This window comes from Anarrhichthys ocellatus, unplaced genomic scaffold (assembly GCF_004355925.1).
Source record: "Anarrhichthys ocellatus isolate YVR2014 unplaced genomic scaffold, GSC_Weel_1.0 scaffold20, whole genome shotgun sequence".
Classification (NCBI taxonomy): domain Eukaryota; kingdom Metazoa; phylum Chordata; class Actinopteri; order Perciformes; family Anarhichadidae; genus Anarrhichthys; species Anarrhichthys ocellatus.
Genome location: NW_022280050.1, coordinates 700,013 through 722,431, shown reverse-complemented (window position 1 = coordinate 722,431; position 22,419 = coordinate 700,013). Strand labels below are relative to the sequence as shown.

The following is a 22,419-nucleotide window of genomic DNA, read 5'->3' as shown; positions in this document are numbered from 1 at the left end:
AAGGCAATGACACACAAGAGAAGAATGAGGACTTGCCGACGATTTTAACAAGCCCTTATTTTTTCATGATACTTTTTCTTCTCTCGGAGCACAAGAGGTTCCTCACATTGACAGAATTCAAACCTTTGCAAACCCACCTCCTAAACACATATAGATGCTTGTTAATGACAACTCATCTAAATCAGTTTACTTGGCAGTACTCAGCCTATGGAAACAGTCATAGAAAAGGCTCTGTGAAAATACGCTGCTCTGATGATGTAAACAGGGGTTACCCCGCAGGGAGGGTGTAACGAAAATATGCAGCTGCATTATAAGTGAAAGATCCAGAGTTTTTGGAGCTTATGCATGGGGATTAAAAGTCAGGATATTTCAGCCTCTGCTCTATCTAGATCTTTCTTTTTTAAAATAAACATTTCTGTTTAGAGTCCTCAAACTTTATGGAAGGGAAACTTTAAAAAAAATGAATTCAATAAATAATTCAAGGCAGGGGTGAATTAGCCTGTAGGTTGAAGATAATTGAAGTTGTTTGAATTCAAGTAGTAAAGCAAAGTAAAGAGTAAAAGGAAGAATTACCGTGTAAAGTAAATTGTTTAATTTCCTCATTTGTTGGTTGTTTTTGTCATTGCAGGATACAAAAAGTGTGCCGTTGTACACACACACACACACACACACACACACACACAGTAGTTTAAAAAGAATGGTGGGATTTGAGGATAAAAAGTCTTCTCTGAGCTTCATTATAATCCTCATTCTGTCCTGCTACTCATCTTCCCTCTTTCAACCAAATCGCTGAAGTCAATACAATATTCTTCACTTTTGCAATACACTATATGTAGTCCACGCTTTGTAGTCCAGCACATCTCCTCCAGTGAATATACATGTTCTCCCTCACAGAGGGCGCAGGCTAAGTGTTTCTGGTTTCCTTATCTAAAAGGATCTCTATCCTGCTTTAACAAGGCACTTGACCTCCCTCGGCGCTCCTCTTCTGCCTGGGTGACGCAAAAAAAAAGTGGGCTGGCGAAGCGCTAAGTGCAGGAGTTTAGAGGACTATCGGAGCACACCGAAACATCACTAGTCAAGCAGACTTCATTTGGAGCGCCTATCTCGGTTCAGCCGACCCGTCTCAGATGTTACATCAATGCAAAAGCCTCGGCGTTAATACCGGGATGTGTACGGATGTGTATGCGAAAGACCACGCTGACTTTTTCCTTCAAGTCGTTGCAACCTCCTCCATTCAGCAAGTTGAGGGGTGGATGAAACTTTTTTTGTGAATGAGTATCCTGCCGCTGGTTGGCACATCTGGACGTCGTCGGAGCTGTCAAGTCCATCGCCAACGTTGAACCGGACCTGACCTGACCCCGCTCTTCTCTTTCGTCCTCCCTAAAGTTTAAGGCGGAATACTGGACTTTAAACTCTTGTCTCTTTATTTTGAAAACTTTTTTCTATCTTATTTATTTTCAAAAGTACGAGGAACAAAATGGAACACTCGATCATCAGAATAACGTGCATCTTGGTGGTTATCTGTCTCTTGGATAAAAGGTGAGTTGAGTTTAATAAGGAATAAATTCGCACAAAAAAGAAGTTAATCCCTGTGTTGGTTTATTACACTAAAAGGCATCTCTGTTTTTTTTTTATTTCATGAAAATGGGTTTAACAACTGTATTTATGTATCTATGTATCTATTTTCATCATAGCCTCATTTATTAGTTTCTGTGAATTAAATAATGATGTATTGAAACAACATTAATGTCAGCTTTCCTTCTCAAAGCAAAATGTTAATTACCCTCACTATCTAGGCTGACGTGCTGAGAGCCAATACATAAAAACATAAACTAAAGAAGGAAACATTTGTCTATTTTTTACAAGGTTACACCAATTGCCTGCCTCCCAGGCACCACTCATTCCCGAACAATGTTGCCAATCAGTAAACAGTTGCTCTTTGCAAAGATAGTTGTTGAAACAGGTCTACTCTCAAAACACAACAGGTAGGAACAAAAACTGAAATTGACACAATGCCACCTAGAAAATAAGGCACCACTATATGCAAATAAGCAACATTTGATGTCACAACATGTTTTGCTGTAGCTTGTAATTATACTCCAAAACTACTGGTTGCTTTTTTCAGTCAGAAAGATTTTTAAATATTTTTTTTCTTTTGTTAAAGAGGCTCACAGAAAGGAAACTTGCAGTTACACATGTTGAAGAAACTCTGGAAAGAAAAGTTTCTACAGCTGTGTGAGTGCCTCTGTGTGTGTTACCGTACACTCCTCCCTACACCTGGGTATTTGTGTGTGCATGTCTGGCTGTGCAAGCATGTGTGCACACAGATGTGGATGTCTGCGTGTGTGCCCACCGCCATACATAGTCTTGATTTGTGTGTCTCAATCATACAAATGCTGTGACACACAACCTGTGCTTTACTTGTAATGATAATGAAAAGATAAAGCTGGGCACCTTTCAGCTCTCAAGCCATCATCAGCGCAGCCTGTGTTTTCCTTGTTACTGCTCTTACTGTTTCTCTGTGAAGTAGAAAAGGGCTTTGACCTCTGTCAGCTGAATTACTGTTCACATGATTGATCTCCAACAGAAGCAGCAGACAGTTGACTACAGAGACACACATCACAGCTACAAAGCCATTGCATTTGCTTGTCAACTGATTTCCTGAGGTGCTTTTACAGTACGAGGGGTAAATAGCTTTTTCCCTGCTGTGTATCTAAAACTCTTACTTGAAATATTGGATACATGCCAACGAGTGGATACTGTTTCCTCACTCCCCACTTCAACTCATGCACAGCATCAAAGTGAAGATCAGGATACAAAACCTGAATGTGGCCTAAATTGACACAAAGTACAGTGCGTTGCAGCTTTCAGCGTAGGCATTTCAACCACATGTCATAGTCTTAGCTCTCTTTTTATATTGCTGACAACTTTGCATGATCATAAAGTGAATCAATCTGAAAAACAAATGCATAGATATATGAGTGCATTTCAAACACCAGCAAGTGTTGACCAACCCACAGTATGTGTACTATTGAGGTTTTACACTGGGTACCATCAAGTCAGGGCGACTGTTTGGTACTGTGGGAACTGACTGCTGTGGCACCCAAGGACCAACAGAAACCCTACTTGTCCCAAGTACACTTTTGTGAGCAAGCAAAAGATATATTAGTTGAACTTTTGTCTTGTCAATAACCTGGCCTGTATGCTCCATGCAGGGTAGACTCCAATGAAATCTTGGGTCTGAAGCTCCCCAACATCGACCCGATCCTGAATGCCAACACGGTGTGTCTCACACTGCCAGGTTTGACGCGGCGCCAGCTAGAGGTGTGCATGAGGAACCCTGACGTGACGGCTTCAGCGATCCAGGGCATCCAGATTGCCATCCACGAGTGCCAGCACCAGTTCAGAGGACACCGCTGGAACTGCTCCAGCCTGGAGACTAGGAACAAAATACCCTACGACAGCATCGTCTTTAAAAGAGGTCAGTTTTATGGTCACGTTTCAGTTCACAGTCTGCTTTTCTTGTAACCATTTTTGTATCTCTTCCATCAAACATTTGAATCGCAGCACTTGGAAAGCAAGATGATGTCGATTTTAAAAGTTATAAAATGCACAAATCTCATTTGAGAAAAATTAAGAGACATCTTTACGGCAATGGGGGCGGGATGTCAACTCAAAGTGCCTGTTGAAAAAAACAACAATGAAGTACAGTTCAAAAGTTTATTCTTCAAACGGGCTGTGGTTTCATCCTCAAACACACTTTGATAGAACACCTTGAAAGGATGGGCTTAGAAAGATTAGTTTCCACAAAAATACACGTCCTAAACAAGCATTAGTGTAATATTATTCTCCAAACACACTCCTCATGCAATTATTGAATGTTATCTTACAAGTATGATGTCCTCTAAATTGTAAAGTTATTTCTAGTGACTAGCAGACTGGTATCTATACTTTCTACCCCTTACTGTATCTACTCAATAGATAGTACAAAAGAACAAGTAACATCAAAAGCAGTTAGTCACCTCAAGATTACCAAACATCATGCAGATCACTTTTCTATGACGGTTTGTAGAGCTTGGAGCTTTGAGAGTAAGCCACAAAGGATGAAAGAGGATCTTTTCAGTTGGGACGCTCTTCAGATGGACTCATTCGGGTTATAGACTGGAAAAGGCATCGGTTTCTTAATAGCCAGAGCACCTGGATGGATGAACAGCGCACAATGTAGTTGGTAGTTGAGTCTTGAGTTTGTTTTCAATATGGCCACATGAGGAACAAGATAGTGCTCGAAGCTGAGTTATTTATAGATCCAAATCTTTAATAATGACTGACAAATAAGGCTCTATGTTAGCAAATTAATTTTCACTGAAAAGACCCTGACATGTTGAGATGAAGTGCATCACAGTGCTCTAATGGTGCTTTTTGCATTTTATATTAATGTATTGCATTGCAGTGCATTGGCTTTGGCACGACGAAATATATTTGTTAATTTACATTTGGAGTTTTTAGAGTATAAAAAAAAGTATGCCAAGTATAAAAAAGTGAAGTATCCTTTAAGACCATGTCACTAGATTGTTGATGGAATTCCCCATCATAAAAAAAACCCTGAACTGATTAAATGTGTCAGATATTACCTGGAGGGGTGTTGCTATAATTTAATCTGTGTGCAAATACAATCATGAAGCCTACGTTTTATAACCCTCAGTAAGGACTTTATTCCCTGTCATCGCTGTGTATTGCAGAAAAAAAACTTATTAACTGTAACTACAGTTTGCTCACACACCTCTGGTCTTACTTTCACTCCTCACTGACTCATTGAATGGCTGTTTGTCATTATTAGTACAGGCAGTTGCTGGTTGTCTGGCATCCCTGGTTGCCTCGGGTGCAGAAACTCTAAACCACTGACATAAATCTCTTTAATTGGATGATTCATCTGTTACAAGTTGATGCGTTCACAAAATCTCCACAGAAGCTATAAGAAATGGATGTAAGTTAGCGTGCTGCAGCCATTGTTGCGTGCAGCTGCAAAGAGGCAGTGCTTTCATTGACACAGAGTTGCAGACATGAATAAAATGGAACTGTGGAGATTAACACATATTTTAAATGTAACTACCCACAAACAAAATTTAGGAAAGGCAAAGTATACCAAACTGGTATTTTGCTTTTTAAATAATATACTATAGCAACAAATGCATCTATTTTTACACAATGAAACAAAACCTTTCCTGTAGAATGAAATATTTTGGGGAATTGGAACATCTCCTGTTTCAATATTCTTGCAGAACTTTCTCAAATCTTCTGATTAGTTGCAAAGTGTTGGAGTTGTCTATCAGGGGCTCCGTATCTCAGTGTTTGTTTGGTGTCTAGCTTTACTACATCAGATGCTGCTCTGATCCTCTCTGGCTCTGCCACGTATCTTGCTGCTGATTGATTCCGATAACTTTTATGGGCTCATGTTCATTCCTGTTTAGCTTGCATCAAAAACTAGGTTAAAGAGGACGTCGGGCAAATCATGGATAGACAGAAATAGGAGAATCTCTCTCTGTCTTTCTCCCTCTTTTTCTCTGTCACTGTGTCTGTGTCCTCCCTCGCTGGGCTGCTCCTAATGCTTTTACTTCCCTTTCCAGTGCAAGTGCTTGTGAATTTGCTCTCAGCACTTTCCCAACTCTCCGCAGCAGAAGCATAAACCTGTTTAGTCGGTTTCTGTAACACAAAGTGACAGTTCCCTTTGAATCTTTAATTCATTTTGTCACTTTCTCAACCATCAGTTCAGCCGGGCGTGTCGCAGCCGATAAATTATTTGTTGGATTGATTTGTTCCCAGTCTTCCGGGGGCCTGGGTTGCAGAGCCCGACTCAGAGCAGAGCAAGAGCTAAAACAGGCTTTCTATGTATAAGGATGTGCCTAAGTGCCAACCCTTTCACTTCCCCCACCTTGTGCGAGTATAGGTGTTAGGGTGGGTGGGGGCAGATTGTGAGTTAGTTTGTCAAATTATCTATGTGTTAGTGTGAGTGTGTGCATCTTCTTTTTTTTTGCTGATATAAAACCAAATTCATAATTGCCCCTAATCACACGTTGAACTTTAAACCTGCAATAATAATAATATTCTTTTATCATAACGACAGATCACATGTCTACTTGACTATGACTATGAATCTGTTTTTAGCAAACAAAGCTCTAATAAACCCACTGTGGTTTAGGGATAGGGTTAGCATACAAGACACACTACAGACAAAGTTAGCGACAATAGCTTGTGAACATAGTGGGCATATAGCCTCCAAAGAGCCAGATATTTCCCTCAAGAGTCGGTGGAGACCAAAAACTGAGCTAAAAGGAGAGTGAATATTGGATTTACATTCATCAGGTGGACATAAATATGACTCTAAGTGAATGCTAATGTTGCTCCATATATGCTGTATATGTTAATAAGGACATTTTTGCTAACACTGTCGTCATATCAACCTAAAAGTGTTGTGTATATAGCGTGTAAAGTAATGCAGTTTGTGTGCAGCTGGAGACACTGTGGGTAATGTTGCCAGCTTGTTGAAATGAGGATCAGAATCAGCTTCCTTGCTAGCTGAAAATCAACCGGCATCTGGTCGGCTCACTTTCGGCTCACAAGTCCAAGTTGTTATTCAGTGCTTCAGACTGAAAACATCCCTGCGTTTAAACAGCCCGACATTAAAACAGCGTAGAAGGCTGCCTTGGTGGGGGGCTTGTTTAAGGCCTGCAGGTTAATGCGACGCCTTACCAAATTACATTGAGTTGAGCCTTTTCAACTTTTTTCACGGACGACCCTGTGTTGTTTTGCCACAGCCCCCTGTATTGACCGACTGGCCCCATTCAAATAAAAGGGCTTTGGTTTCTGTCTTTTTTTACACTGTGTTGCTAGTACTTGCAAACCCACAGTACAGTTGTATGGGAGAGCTACAGACTGTCACTTGCTCCATGGATGAATTTCTCGTTTACTCGTAATTGCGCTGCCTCCGACTTTTTATGTGCCCGGTGTCAAGAAAGACAAACAAGTCCAGCATGACAGCGAATGTGTCAAACTTTACATCATACCTCAAAATATTATGAAGTTTACTTCAATATACAAATAAGGAAACACATCAAACAGTGCTAAAAGGGTAAGTTCCAGTTAATAGCCTTTTATTCGACTCCAACAAGCAGCCTGAATCACTTCCCCTTAAGGCGGTGTGCTATAAACCCCTAAGTGGTTTCTTTTCATGTTTTCTTTACAAGTTTCCATACACAAGTAAGTGACTGCCAGTGGGGCTGCTTTTATAGAACCTGAGGGCACCATGCTTACAGGCAGTAAGATGAGATCTAACAACAAACACTGGAGAGTGTACGAGTGCAAGCGCTGTTTTCGCACTTCATTCTTCAATATTCATGGATTCCACAATTTGAAAAAGTTTTTTTCTTTGTTCCAGAAATATATCAACATGGAGGATGAATGTGTACAGTATGTTTGTCTGTATTGCTAGTGCGTGTGTGTAAGAGAAGAGCACTGTAACATTAGTCTTTGGAATTACAGATCAGTTGTGGTAGGGTTGAACTCATTACATGTGCCGCGTGCAAGTTAGACTTGCTGTCCAGGAGAAAGGGATGTGTTTAACCGTTAAGGCAAAAGCAGTCGCACGTCGTATGGAGAGATTATATGGACACAGCCATTTAACCACCTCCTCTTCCAGCAGTGGTCCGTCTAAGCCATGGAAGTGATTACAAGGCAAAAGCTGCGGTGTGGCATAATCAGCCTCTCTAACCTAAACACATGCACGTAGAGTAACACATAGTTTGATCCCAAACCTTCATTTTAAGATATTGAATTACAAAAAAATACAATTATCTGAGATCATCAGATGCTTCTCAGTCAGAGAAGAAGAGAATAGAAAAGATCTTTCAAAAGTGCATCAGTAATAGTTGGAGAAAGCTGGACTGAGGGAGCCAGCGGAAATGTTTGGTACAGTGGTGCAGCACAACAGATTAATTGAGTTAGTTAATCTTGGTAGACAGCAATAAATTGCATAGCCACATAACTTGTACATAAGAAGGAGACACAGCCTTATTCTGTGTCTGAGTCCTCTGATGGGAGTGGTGGGGGTCTGTTAATGTTCAGATGGCCCACAGAGACAAAGTACGCAAGTGTTTGGAACACTTAATTGCTATTGTCCCAGATGTTTCCCCAGGTTTTTTGAGTCTTGGCATATGTGTATATAGTGTAAACGTGTGAATAAACTCTTTTGTGTATCTTTATCGAAATAGAGGAATCTCTTTTACGACGGCATTACTGAATGTGTATGAAACAAAGCGTGCGAACTCACAAATGGGACAGATGTTGCTAACAGAAGTAAAAAATGTCTTTGTCTCGCTCATTTAGCTGTTGTTGAACTGAGTTTTAGTGCTAGAAAAATCACTTTGCAGCTGAAAGTTGTATCCAGCAGTTTTACAACAGAACTTTAAAATTAAATAGTTTTGTTGCTATTTCTGATGCCGTTTCAGTTAAAAATAGAAAATGTGACACGACTAAAAATCACTTGTAAACAGCGCCTTAGTAATCTGGATTTGGATTGTTATCAAATTTCATCCTTCATTGACTTGGTAATCCTCTCATTTCACCTGACAGGTTCATGACACACTCGCACTGGTATTTTGTGCCTGCAGGTTATTGAAAATTTGTTGACATTTTACATAAACTCAATTTTGTTTAAAACAACATTTTATGCCTCTACAGCAGCTTCTTAAAAGAAACATATCACATAGTTGAATACATTATATTTGCATTTGTTTCTTGTGTCATTCTGAACCTTGCAGTGAAGCACAGTCTCAGTTAAGTGAGTTTAAATTCCATCTTCCTCTTGGTAACCATTTTAACTGAAAACATGTCTTGTGTTTCAACACGTTCTCTTCGACAAAATATCCCAGACTTTCCTTTCCCAAACTCGGATTCCTGACTGTGACAGTTCTTATAACCCTCTACTTCCACATGAGGCATAACACCACTATAACACCACTGTCCTGTCCTTTCCCCCCCACAGGTTTCAGAGAGAGTGCTTTTGCGTATGCCATCGCAGCAGCAGGCGTCGTGCACGCCGTGGCCAATGCTTGCTCCATGGGCAAACTAAAGGCGTGCAGCTGTGACGAGAAACGCCGTGGGGACGAGGAGGCCTTTCGCATCAAACTGCACCGCTTGCAACTGGAGGCCATCCATCGGGGGAAGGGTATGGTACACGGCGTCATGGAGCACTTCCCCGCCGACCTGCCGGGACCCCAGGACTCCTGGGAGTGGGGCGGCTGCAGTCCCGATGTGGAATTCGGTGAGAAGTTCTCGAGGGACTTCTTGGATGCCCGCGAAACCTACAAGGACATCCATGCCCGCATGAGGCTGCACAATAATAGAGTTGGGAGACAGGTGAGTTGGGAGGGGATGGTGAGAGGATGTGGCTGTTTGTGTGCATGTGTTTCTCCGAAAATTTTGGGAATTCTATGCAGGGAAGGTTTAATGAAAGATGCAATCCAGCTGCATTATTGCAATTGTAGGATCAGGTCTTTTTGGAGCTTGACCCATATATCTGGGACTAAAGGTCAAGCCTTTGCTGTTGCAATTGTGACAGTTAAATGACACAAGTTAATGAAACCAAATCACTTAAGGGCTCCTTTAAATTGAAAATAATTCAGTGTGAGAAGGTAGTTTGTGCAAAAACAATATTCAGATATTACCATTATGTCACCACAAATCAACTTGTGTAGGCCTGCATTACATTTAAAATTGACGAGGTTAAATTAGGTTGACCCTAACCCTGCTGTGCTTTATGTAACTATTCAAATAATTTTAGGTTAGAAGATGATAATAACACATCCCTATAGAGGTTTCTGCCTTGGGCAATGGGAGAAAAGAGATGTAAATGACAGTGATAAGCCTTGATGATACAGCAGCGCTGTGGTGGAACAGAGACAAGAAGCGACCGTAAATTGCTCATTGTTCCCCGTTTCCTCTTGAGTAATTTGGGCCTGTATCTCTCCATCAGTTTTCTTCTGGTTTCCTTGATTATGCAGACAAAACACTGTGGACAACAAATGTGGAGCGCGTCAGCCGAACTTGACTGGCCTCCCTGCAGCAGCTGTGATGGTAGAAATAGTTATAGATGTAGAGCAGGTGACTTAAATTCCAGTCAGTGCTGTGGACTTGGAAGTATAAACTTTGGATGGGGGGCTGATATGACATGAGTAGTAATGAGTTCATGAGCCAAGGAAAGAGGGTAATTTGTCTTTTGGGACCTTGTCTTTTTGTGTGGATGTAGTAAGGTTAAGAAACGTGGTAACAGGCAGTGTCACAGTGTGGCCTCATGTATGTTGTGTTTACTCTACATATTGAGGCCACATTCTTGCCAATAATTGATGGATGAAGGGAGACTTACAAACTGTTCCACATCTAAAACAGGTTTGTCTTTGCTTGTTAGCTTGTCCTTTTGAGGCAGTGTATCCTGTCAAAATGCCCTTGAGCATTTGAAACCTCTGTTCTTGTGCGTAAGTGTGGAATTGAGCCACTAACATGTGAAAAATGCAAAAATAATGGGTTAAACACCAACCTTCACTCGCTGTAAATGCTGCCCTCAAAACGCAAGACCTTAGTTTTACAATGGCATGTGGAGATGGTCATATATCATTGTCACTGACTGCTGACTTTACATAATACCCTTTTACTAAGACACGAAGACACAGACACCAATTAGCCTATTAGCCTCACATTCGTATATGATAGGCATAACCTCAATTACATTTGAAAAGTGAAGATTACAGAGATCTGTACACTGTATTTTGAAAAATTCACCGAATAATTTGGATATTGCAGAGAGTCAAAATGAAGCTGATGTTTCTCTTCTGTTTTGGCTGAGACTGCATGGTAGTTTAATGGCTTGATGCCTGCGATATGAAATACAATAGACAGAGGGATGTGTTGTAAATATAAAGAAAAGACAACTTTACCTGTAGATGTTACCGGAAGCAACAAAGAAGTTAATTTGCATGCTGTACTTTATTATATGGGACATTTTTAACAACCCGATGACATTTAAAGCCAAACTGCAGTAAATCATGTAACATTACAAACAGCATTTGGCAGGTGGAGTGCCCTGAGGCAATTCTGAATATGTAATCACACACTTTTGAACTTTGAAAATACAAACAGTGGCTCAAAGAAAACTAATTAAAAAAACTAATTAAAACTGGCACTACTTTGCCTTATTTTAATCTACAGGTTGATCTTTCCAGAAGGTTCAGATGGTTCATTAGAAGAACAAAATATTGGTTCTCAGATTCCTCACAATAAATTTAGCTTTCTGTGTGGCAGCCTGTGAATTTCCAAGAAAGCTGAAGCATCAATCAAACAAGAGAGACTTTGACTCAAAGTCATCAACATCAAAGAGATGGTACCTCATTTTTTGGAAAAGATTTTGGTGACAACCAGAGAGGACTAACTGACTCCCACTTCGCCTGACCTTTGCTTCTTGTATTTTGACTCAAGATTGACGACCCCTTGGCAGGGTTCAAAGCTAAAGTCTTTTGCCTGCTCACTTCTCTAATCGATCTGGTTATATATCAGTGTTGCACAGAAACAAGGTAAGCATCTCCAAAATGTTAAAAAGGACAGGACATAGAGGAGACTCCCCACTGTGCTGTTGAAGTTACAAAATGGATGTCGTTCAGGGACAATAGAGGTATACAAGGAGGGGACGATGTGAGCTTTCAGTACAATATCAAATCAGTATCAAATGATTGTTTGCGTGGAGATGCTTAATAGGGCTGGCTTGTTACACCTCAACACAGGCTGGAGATCAGTGCTTGAATAGGTGTAATGTACAGAGGTAGTTCCTCTATATAAAGAGGGAAGAGAGGAGACAGAGTATCATAAAGAAAGAAGGCACTGAAGGATGAAGAAGATAAGGGAGAGACACAGAACACATTTAGAATGAGTCATTGCAGAGCTTTTAAACTTTAAAATACCATGCACCTTGATGACTGCAAATGCTATGGAAAGAAAAAAACTTGGAGCTTGGAACACACACACACACACACACACACCCACACAGACACACACACACACCCACACAGACACACACACACACACACACACACACACACACACACACAAACGACCCCTAGAATCAAACAAAAAACACTGACAGGTGGGACTTCAAAATAATGCCTACCCTTCCCGTATCTCTTTCCTCCCACCGACCCGACACTACCACCACCTCCCCTCCCTCCGCCCTGCTCCTCCCCTCCATCCCCTGCCCCACTCCCCCTTTTCAGAGAAGTAGTCTTTAGGCAGAGGAATGCGGTGGTTTTTTAGTGGGGTGTGCATGTCGCCTCATGCCCACCCCAGGGTTCTCACGACGTTCCGTCTTGTTTTTAGCCCTAATTAGTGGCTGCTGGCAGTTTGGAAACAGATGTTTAAAACCCTGCAAAAGATTTTAGACTTCAAACACCGGGGCGGAAAGTAGAAAGAGATTCGCCCTTCCTTCCCTCCTCTCTTCCCCCACTGCCGCTCTACCTCCTCCAACTTCTCTCCAGCAGGGCTGATTACAGAAATAATACTGAGCACTAAGGAGGCGCAAGATATTAATGCGGAGGGCAGGTTTATTCACATATGATGTCAGCATATCACTAACGCCATAAATAGGTGATATTCAAACTTTACCAGCTGCTTGTTAACATTTGAAAAAAAGAAAAAATATATATACATATTTAAATACATTTCATACATCTACATTGTTCGATAAATCCCCTCCCAACAACTTTGCTAACCTAGTATTTATGGCGTCTTATGAATATGAATTGATAGTTTTCAAGAAGTCTGAATTCGCAGATGCGCAGTTCAGCCCTCCATGTTGCAGTGAACCAAAATAAACTACTGTTCAGTAGTTAATAAGAACGGTTTTAAAGGTCTGACTACATGTTTGAAGTGGCTGCTTGTAACATGGCAACACTTAACCGGAGCAGTAAATTTGATTGCCAAGATATTTTTTTTTTCTTCCTTTCCTGAGCGTTCTACTCCATCGTTTAGTGAGCACACCTCAAAACAAACGCTTGGCACGCTTTCCTGTGTTCATGTTTTACAGCTTAGAGCCGTGCAGAGGTTCTGTTGAATCCTGTCTGTTCATTAGGCAGGTGGAGACAGTGCTGTCTCTGCAACAGTCTGCCATGTTACTGGCAAGCATGGTCTGGTAATTACAATTCACCATCAGGGCCTGACTTCAGGGGAGTAAGGAAATATGGTATCCCCCTTTTCACGATTATCTATAAGAAGCTGATGTTTCAGGCAATTGAAGACCTTTTCTGTGAGTCAAGGCACAGCATTGCTTCACCAGAGCATTGAATATATATAGAAGTGATTTAAACCATAATGAATCTAGAGCAGCACCCCCCTCTTGAGCCAAACCAGCAATAGTATGACTCCAAGGATCCTTTTATGCCTAATTTAACCCTTGAGCGATGACAAACAGCTCTGCAGTGCCCATTCACGTAAAATCATTGACTCAGAACCCACACGAAAAGAAAAGTGTTTGATCAAAAATAGCAACATTAGTTCGCCCTTGGTCCTGTGCTCTTCAGAGGCCATTTCATATCATCCGTGGTGTGCAGTACATTCCAGCGTCCTGACAGTACAGCGGCAGAGCATTTGCTCTGACCCACCCCGCACTGTACACACACCAACACACACACACACACACACACACACACACACACACACACACACACAATCATATGCATATGTACGTACATGCCTCTCACACACTCACACGTAAATATATACACGGAGGAAAATGCTTCGTAGTAAAAGCTCAGCAGGTGGAAGTGCTTATGCTGGTAATAACATTTTACAAGAGTCTCTAAGTAAGAGCTGTGGACATTGTTTGCAATTAACAGTGAGTAAATACTACTACACACACACACAGACACAAACAGACATATTATAATGTAGTCCTCACTGTATACTGTAGATATGCTTTTGCTCAGTAATTGCATGGTATTGTGTTTGCATGTGTGCGTGTGTATTTGTCTGCGTACGCTTAACTGTTCTTTTGAAGCAAGGCGTTTGATTTGTTTAAAGTGATGTCTGGGCTTAATGTGCTGCTGTGGGATTTGTTTGTGTGCTTTGATATCGCCGTGGCTCTCTGCTTGGCTTTAAAGACCATTTAGCAGATTGTCTTTGAACTGAAGAAACACAAGGCAGCATGCCTGTTTATCAGCAGGAAGGGTCGACTGTGGGACACAAAGACATTAGATTAGGATTTTCCCAAAAAGCGGTTCGTGGTGATGACACACGGATTGGCCAACGATTAAATTCAATGCGCCCAACAAAACAGGGAATAAGGCATAAATTATACATGTACTGGTACAGTGCAGCTGGTTATGACAAGATGGTGAATATGTACTTTGTAAGTCTTATAATGCAAGAAGTTTTGATTATCAATTTGGATTAAAATTGAGAACAAAATTAAAGCATTTTACACTAAATAACACAGTTTTATAGACTTCTTATGTTGCCTTTTTTTAAAAAACAGATTGAAAGATTATACAAGGATGGGACCACATATTTGACAGCAAGGAATATTTCTGGTGTGGTGTTCCGCATTATTGTTGGTACAAGCAGAGACAGAGAGCAAATTGCTCAATTCTTCAATGGCTGTTTCCTCCCTCCATCAAAGATTGGTGGTGTTTTGTGTATTTTGCTACAGGACTTTCCCTCGGCAAAGAAAATAAACTATGCTTTAAGTCACCCTTCATTACTACTGAGCCAGTATTGACATAACCAAATCTTGATATTTGGTCCAGCTCCAGAAAATGTGCTTCATAAATATTGACTTTTGCTACAGGGAATGTGTTAAACGTGTGCAAAATGGTTCATTGACACATACTGCACTTTTGTATTCGTTTAACATGAGACAAAAAAAAGCAGAAAATGGTGTTGATTGGCTACAACGTGACCTGCGACTTCATCATGTTGTAAGACAAAAACAAACACACAAAGACAGGACAATGTGTGAGAGTACAGTTGTCCTAGATGTCAAATACTCCAAATAATTGAAACTATTGTGGTTTAATTCTGGCTCGGTCACCCTTTCTTTCTCTGCTCTTGTTTTATGGCTTTTGATTCTTCCTCTCTAGTGAAGCCAAAGCATCAGATTGTGGTACCCAGGCCTGACACCAGCTCTGATCTTTGGTTTACTTTGTCCGCTCCTCTTCATTGCACGGTAGACTGCTCTCTAATCCAGTGTGCTGCACTTTTCCCCGGTCTACTGTAATATGTAGCCTGCTGTCCTAATCTGCCACCAACATGTTGTATTTGATCTCTGTCTGGGGTTGTTTTATAGAAGCCTCTGTCTTACTCTCTAAGCCAATTAAAACGTGCCAGATGTTTGTTTCTAACTGTGGTCCGACCGCCATTGACTTTGAAGCAATTACATCCCTCAGTGTATGTGCAATGTAAGCCAAAGGACTGCAGTGGGACATATACTGTATCATTGTCACTTGTTTTATCTTTAAAACATTAGCTCTTTTCCTTGTTTGACATGGTAACCTATTTCATTCTTCTCAAACTTTACATAAACATGCATCACATAGCTGATAGTGTGTTATGAAAAGTGTTCGTTTCAAGCAGGCTTTTGATTGCTTCATCTTGCTTTATCAAGTTGTGTGAGACATACGATATTGGTATATATTTCCGTGTCACACTGCCCAGACAATCACAGCTGATGACATGTTAGATTGGATTGCTGATTACAATGTGATATCGCTAACAGCAGCAGGACATGATGACTGAGCCTCGATAGAGTGTCAGCTAGATGGACAGGTGATTTGTTCTGCTCACGCAGACCCTCACACACACAAACAGCGTTTGTGGATCAGGCGGTGTAGGGAGAGCAAAGAAATCACCAAAGATCACCTCCTCCCCCTGTCGTGATCTTTTCCTCTCTCTCTCCCTCTCCCCTCCCTTTACCTCCACATATACTGTACACCCCCCTTCAGCTCCACCCAGCCCCTCCGCCAGCCCTAGTGCCCTCAGAGGTAATTCTAAAGATCTTCCCCTTTTCTGCTGCAGTCAAGTTAGATATCGTAAACACAGACCAAGGAACGGTCAGACATAGCCCCCAGGTACAGATGGGAAGGAACAGGAAGGAAACAGAAAATCCCAAACATTTCACCTAATCATCTATAAAACTATTTGAAGAGTGATAGGTATTTCATTATGTTAAATCAGTAAAGACTAAAAAACATGTTTTTTGTGACTCTCATCTTCTAACCCTGAATGAATGATCTAAGCTCACTTCTCCAATTCATTTCTAAGTTATGAGATCAAAAACAATGTCATGCATTTGAGCTTTCAATTATTTTGACACTGTGAAAACACATTTAAAATGTAATATAGCATTTCCAATAGATTAAGATAAATCAGGTGCTCATTTGTTAATGTTTTTCTTTTTCTCCTCTTGTACAAAACATACTCAACTAGTGTTTCGCAGCTCTTTTGTCAGATGGATCAGCACTTCACATGTCATACTGACAGACCACTTTTCATATGGCAAGAGCAGACAGCTTCCATATTTCCTGTTTATTACCTGTTGAGGATTTGGATTGTACCTCTTTGCCTTTCAACTACACGTGAAAAGAATATTTGACGTACTTGTCACCCAGAGTTATTTTCTTTTGATGAGGTTTTCGGAGCCTGCAAACTTGTATTAAGCTCTGCCAAGTCAGAGGACAGGGTGTGCAGCATGCCTTGTGTGTTTACCGAATGAATCCAACCTAAAACAGAACTCACAGATGTTATTCCTTTGATGCTGAATTATGTTAATTTTTAATTGCTGTGGTATTACTTCTAGAAAGTTCTTGCAGGCCTCCCCAATCGGTAACAGGTTGTGTCTTATAGAATAAAGCAAAGTTTTAGGATGCAGCATTATCCATTTATTTCCACATAAGGCATTACATTAGTTATTCTAAAACCTGCACCCCTTAGGCCTAGTTACAGTATCTGCCACTAATATCTACCTGTTTGTATTTGTGCTTGCTGTTAGTGCAAACTTCCCCATATCCAATAAAGAACACAATAGAGCTGCTAAGGTTGGCTAAACCAGTGTACACACAGTGGGGAAATATGTATTATTATTATCATTATACAGTAGATGTCTTAGTTGTCTATTGTTACTTTTGTTACACTACCTGTAGCTCCAAAAAATGTATTTTGTGAATGATATGCTGCTTGGACTTGGAAATAACGCTCTGTTGCTACAGTAGGTAGGCTACTAGTTAAACTAGGTAGCCTTACGCGCTAACAATTTAATGTTACGTTAGATCTGCAAGCTGTTGAATCCATTCCATGTGGACAAATCCAAAGGCTTTTTAGGCTATGGTTGGACAATCACTGTTCAGAGGAGGGTCGATTTCATTTTGCTGCAATTAATTGTAAACATTAGGTACAGAAGTCAGACATGCTGCAGCCTACTACTGGAGGCATCACTGTTTTAGTGAGAACATTTCCATATGTTGCTTCCAGGAAACCCCGAGGAAACTTTTTCTCTACTCCGATACACATAAAAATAAAATAAAAAAGTCATGCTGCTGTGGTCCATAATCTCCCAGAAAAATGTGGCTTTTTATTTTTTCCCCTCCCAAAATATGACAGAATGTCATTAGAAATAACACTTTACTTGTCTGCTTTTTCTGTTGTTTTACTGTCCTTTGAAACCCCTATTCTGCTGTGTGAATGTACCTTCAAAGCAATGTGGATGCAATTATGACTTAGGTCAGTTGGTCCCTTTAAGGTTTAAGTGGGTTGGAGAGTTTTATGATTACAGACTTTGCTGTGTGTTTAAGGCCAGCGCGTTTGTGATTCTGGGGTTGCCTCTGCCCTAGAAACTGAACCAAACGCTGCAATCTGAACTCAGTGCAAGTGCTGTTTGAGCTGTTATAATGTTGTTTACTATAAAGTTGTACAGCCTCTCCTCACCACGGAGCACAGCTTCTTTAAATGCTGTCAACACTCCCAATAACAGTATACCCATGTTTATCCAAAATGCATGCTTCTTGAAAAGATTTTGTATTATTTCGTGTAATTGTTATAACACAACACTGGAATGATTTAAAGCTGCATCAGCAATATTCCAATCAATTCATTTTCTTACAACATTACTGGGAGATTTGATGAGTGATAGTAACATAATCCTATCTTTTTTTGTTTAAATAATCTAACCCAAACTCTATGAACACATTTACCCTGCCTTTCATTTTTTTGTATTTTAATTATATTTTATAACTTTTCTTTTGGACTGCGACTGATCAACTTTGTGACAAACAAAAGTGTTTTTTTGCTTCTCTTTTTTCATTCTTCATTCCAAACAGATGAGTCAAGTAGCTCTATTTATCACTATTTCATTCTCTCATCCACCTCTCCACTCATCCATGCTCCAGAACAAGGAAAAATGATTAATGTTTCCTTTTTCGTTTTTACTCTGCATGGTTTGCTCAATTGGGAACCCACAGCACAGCATACAATGGAGCCTCAGAGCACGCAAGCCCTCAACAACTTGTTCTAGCAAAAAGAAGTAGGACTAGTGAAGTACCTGATTTTTGGCAGCCGCCCCGAATTGACCCTGAATTTATAGAAGTGGGGAACAGGATTGTCGCACTCAATAGATATATATCATAGATCTCTCCCATCACTATTTTTCCCTCTATCCTTCCGTTCCTACTGCTGCTTATCTAATGGATGAGATCCTAGTTTAATAACAGAAGGGGGTTGGACTATCTGATTTCTTAACAAGGGAAATAATCCGTTTGATCTGCATCCTGGAGTTTCATGTTCTGAAGGAAAAGCAAGAGGAGACTACAGGATTATTCCTGCACACACACACATACGTTCAACCGTAGGCACGTACAGGAAGTATCACACACAAGCATGAACATACGGTAGAGGTTTCATGCTTACATGTACACAGACACAAAGACTACACTCCTGTACTCATCTCTTTAAATTGGTCACAACTGTGGTTCGCCATCTCTGTCTCATTCTTGGCGGATGATAGAGAGCGTGTGGGTGACAGTCATGTTTTGTGTGTGTGTGTGTGTGTGTGTGTGTGTGGAGATTAGCATTATTGCTAGCACATGTGTGGAATGTGTTGAACTGTGCAAGTGTCCAGCATGTGTGTGTGTGTGTGTATGTGTGTGTGTGTGTGTTGATAGGGGTGGCAACAGCAGCAGCATCTGTCAGTAGTCTGGGTGGCCTGAGTGTTCCTGTTGGTAATTGGATCTTAAAGTTTAGAACAGGTGATGACTGACAAGCATACGCAGACACACACACGCACACACAAATACATACACATGGCCTTGAGGAAATATCATCGGGATGGACAGGATTCAAGCCATGTGGGATGTACCTGTGTGTGTGTGTGTGTACTGGATAGGTATTGCAGTGGTCATCTTGCTCTGATTGAATATTTTGTTTTCATGCTGGCTCATTTATTCATATATACTAGACACAGAACCTTGAATCGTTCCCCGGGAGTTCCTCAGCAGCCCACTGCTCCCAATTGTCTGGGGATGGGTTAAATGCAGAGGCTAAATTTCATATATATTTGCAATGTTTAATGACGATGATAATAAAGTTTAGTTTAGTTTAGTTTTTTATATAGACATCCGCAACATCTTTTTAGACCTTTGTAGTACTTTGCTAGTACAGGGCCTACAGCAAAAGCAGTTTGATGAACCACTCTGTTATGTATACAGCATTAAAACTATAAGTGAAAATATAATAATAGAAATACTTTAGTGCTCCAATGTGCCACTACATGTGTGTCATGCAGAGTCATTATTTGATGCCAAAAAATGAATAATGACACTACTGTCTGTTTGGGAAATGCCTGCATCCGTCGGTGTTATTTGATATCAGTATGTTTGCCAACAGGCTCAGAGTGAGACCACCTGGCTTGTTAAATGCGGGACCAATATTCCTTCAGGGAACTATGTGTCATTCACTATACTGTGGAGTGCTTAAAAGAACAAACAAATTCCCCCCAAAAAAAATCAAGTTTGAATTATGACATGCAGTCTGCAACAGCCTGTATATATTAAACTTCAAAGGTAGCAAGTAATCAAGAGAGCCATTAATCCTTCTCCTTTTCTTTCTTCTCACCTCCTCCATCCCCCTCCTCTACATCCTCGCCTCTGCTCACTTCCTCACTCCATCCCACTCTCTCTTTTTTGTCTGTCTCCATCTGTGTTTTTTCGCAGGTGGTGCTCGACCACATGAGAAGGAAATGCAAGTGCCACGGGACGTCGGGGAGCTGCCAGCTGAAAACATGCTGGCAGGTCACCCCAGAGTTCCGGGTGGTGGGCTCAATCCTCAAAGAGCGCTTCCACATCGCCACGCTCATCAAGGCTCACAACCGAAACACCGGACAGCTCGACCACTCCAATCACAACAACAACCACCACAACCACCACAACCATCACAATCACCACAACCACCACCACCACCATCATCAGAACAACCACCACAATCACAACCACCATTCACATCGGCGGCGGCCAAGCGTCAACGAACTGGTCTACTTTGAAAAGTCCCCAGATTTCTGCGAGCGAGACCTGGGGTCGGACTCGACAGGAACGCAGGGTCGGATCTGCAACAAGACCAGCCCCGGCATGGACAACTGTGAGAGTCTGTGCTGCGGGAGAGGCCACAACATCCTGCAGCAGACGCGGAGCGAACGCTGCAACTGCAAGTTCCATTGGTGCTGCTATGTGGTGTGCGAAGAATGCAGGATAACAGAGTGGGTCAGTGTCTGTAAATGAAGAAACACACTAAAAGACTGTACACACGAAAGAAAACAAAGAAAAAGAGACCCTTTTGAAAATCAAGACTATTAATTTGAAAGGGGAATATGACTGTAATATATGTGCCCCATACCTTTTCGCGGTGGACTGCTGTTTTCCAGAAGAGCGAGGACAGAGTGTGAAGCGATTGAGCAAGCTGAGAGATAGATGTGCATGTTGGTTAAGAGTGTGCACATGCAGGGTTTGCCTAAAGCTGCCACAACTCAGAGAGCTTGGATGTCTTCTCCTTGCGATAAAGGAACATAGTTATATCGGTTAACTATCTGAAAGCTCTGAATATGAAATCTGGGCTCAAAAAACAACAAAATATTGTTGCGTCATCAGCATATGTTGACATACAGCTGCGTAATATTCAGGTGAGCAAAGAGGAAGTTGAGAGTAAGCAGTAGATTGCATGCAGAAAGAAAATAATAACGCTTCATAGCACCAGCAGTATACAAAGTGGAAGGGCTGAGACAACTATAGACCTTTTCACACATCAGGATTCACAATGCAAAGGATTTGACAGCACAACACACCTGGAGCACTTAAGGATTTAGTGCCTTGTTCAAGGGCAGTTCAGAAGTTTCAATGTTTAGAGCAACTATCATGTTACACCAAAAAATACAGCAGCGGATTGTCTGCCTCAACTGACACTCTAGATGTATCAGTCAATGTTACTATGTTGTATGCATAATGTGTAACTCTGCTTACAGTGATGACACCCTTCAAAAAATGCATTCACACAAGTCCCATGACTGGTACGATTCCTCATATAAGACCCTTAAAACTGAAACCATTTCCTTCCCTCTAATAGAGGGTGTTGAAATAAAATCCACACAAATCAGCTTCCAACAGAGTAAGTACAAGCACTAACTCTATGCACAATAAGGTTAGCCTCGTAGCACAGATATATTGTCCTTCCTTGAGATCTAACAAAAACGTTCCATGTGTTGTGTGTGGTGTGTAATGTAAGAGGACTGTCAAGAGTACAATGCACAATAGACTTTCATTTAACAAGTAGCGTTTTCATCTTCAGCATGATCTTAACAGCGTTGTAAATAGAACTGAATGATGCTGCACAAATACAATCAATAAAGTTAAAGTGCCTCAGGAAACTGAGCGCACATGAACAGGCTTCGGTTCCTCACACTATAAACATCCTAAGCTGCCATCAATCAAAGTGTTTCCTGTTTTGTGATGTAATGTACTGTGTGCGACACTGTAAGCTTCTTGTGATATAGCTACACTCACCTTCTACACACTTCATCCATGTGTGAAAATAGGGATTTTCTGATGTCTATGTCAAAGTATATAAAAAACAAAGATGATTCCTGTCTATGCACATTTCGAAGATCATATTTGGTCTCAAGAAAAGTGTATGAGTGAGGCTCCTTATCAGACGGTGTAATTTATTTCAGGCAAATATGTTTCTGTGTTGAAAGCGGATGAAAAAAAATATGGAATTGTGTTTCCAGTATAACGGATTATTTTGATTCTGATAAGTAGTTTGCACATACAGAACTGTGTCCAGGAAAACTCTGGGAGA

General features: G+C 41.0%; 1 protein-coding gene across 1 annotated transcript; it reads left to right on the top strand.

The window, feature by feature from the left end:
• Window positions 1-1,086: 1,086 nt before the first annotated feature.
• Window positions 1,087-20,849, top strand: wnt10a (wingless-type MMTV integration site family, member 10a). The gene is made up of 4 exons (XM_031858439.1): window positions 1,087-1,539; window positions 3,216-3,481; window positions 9,038-9,411; window positions 20,289-20,849. The coding sequence occupies exons 1-4, from the start codon at window positions 1,478-1,480 to the stop codon at window positions 20,847-20,849; spliced, it is 1,263 nt and encodes a 420-aa protein (XP_031714299.1). The 5' UTR covers window positions 1,087-1,477.
• The last annotated feature ends 1,570 nt before the right edge of the window (window positions 20,850-22,419 follow it).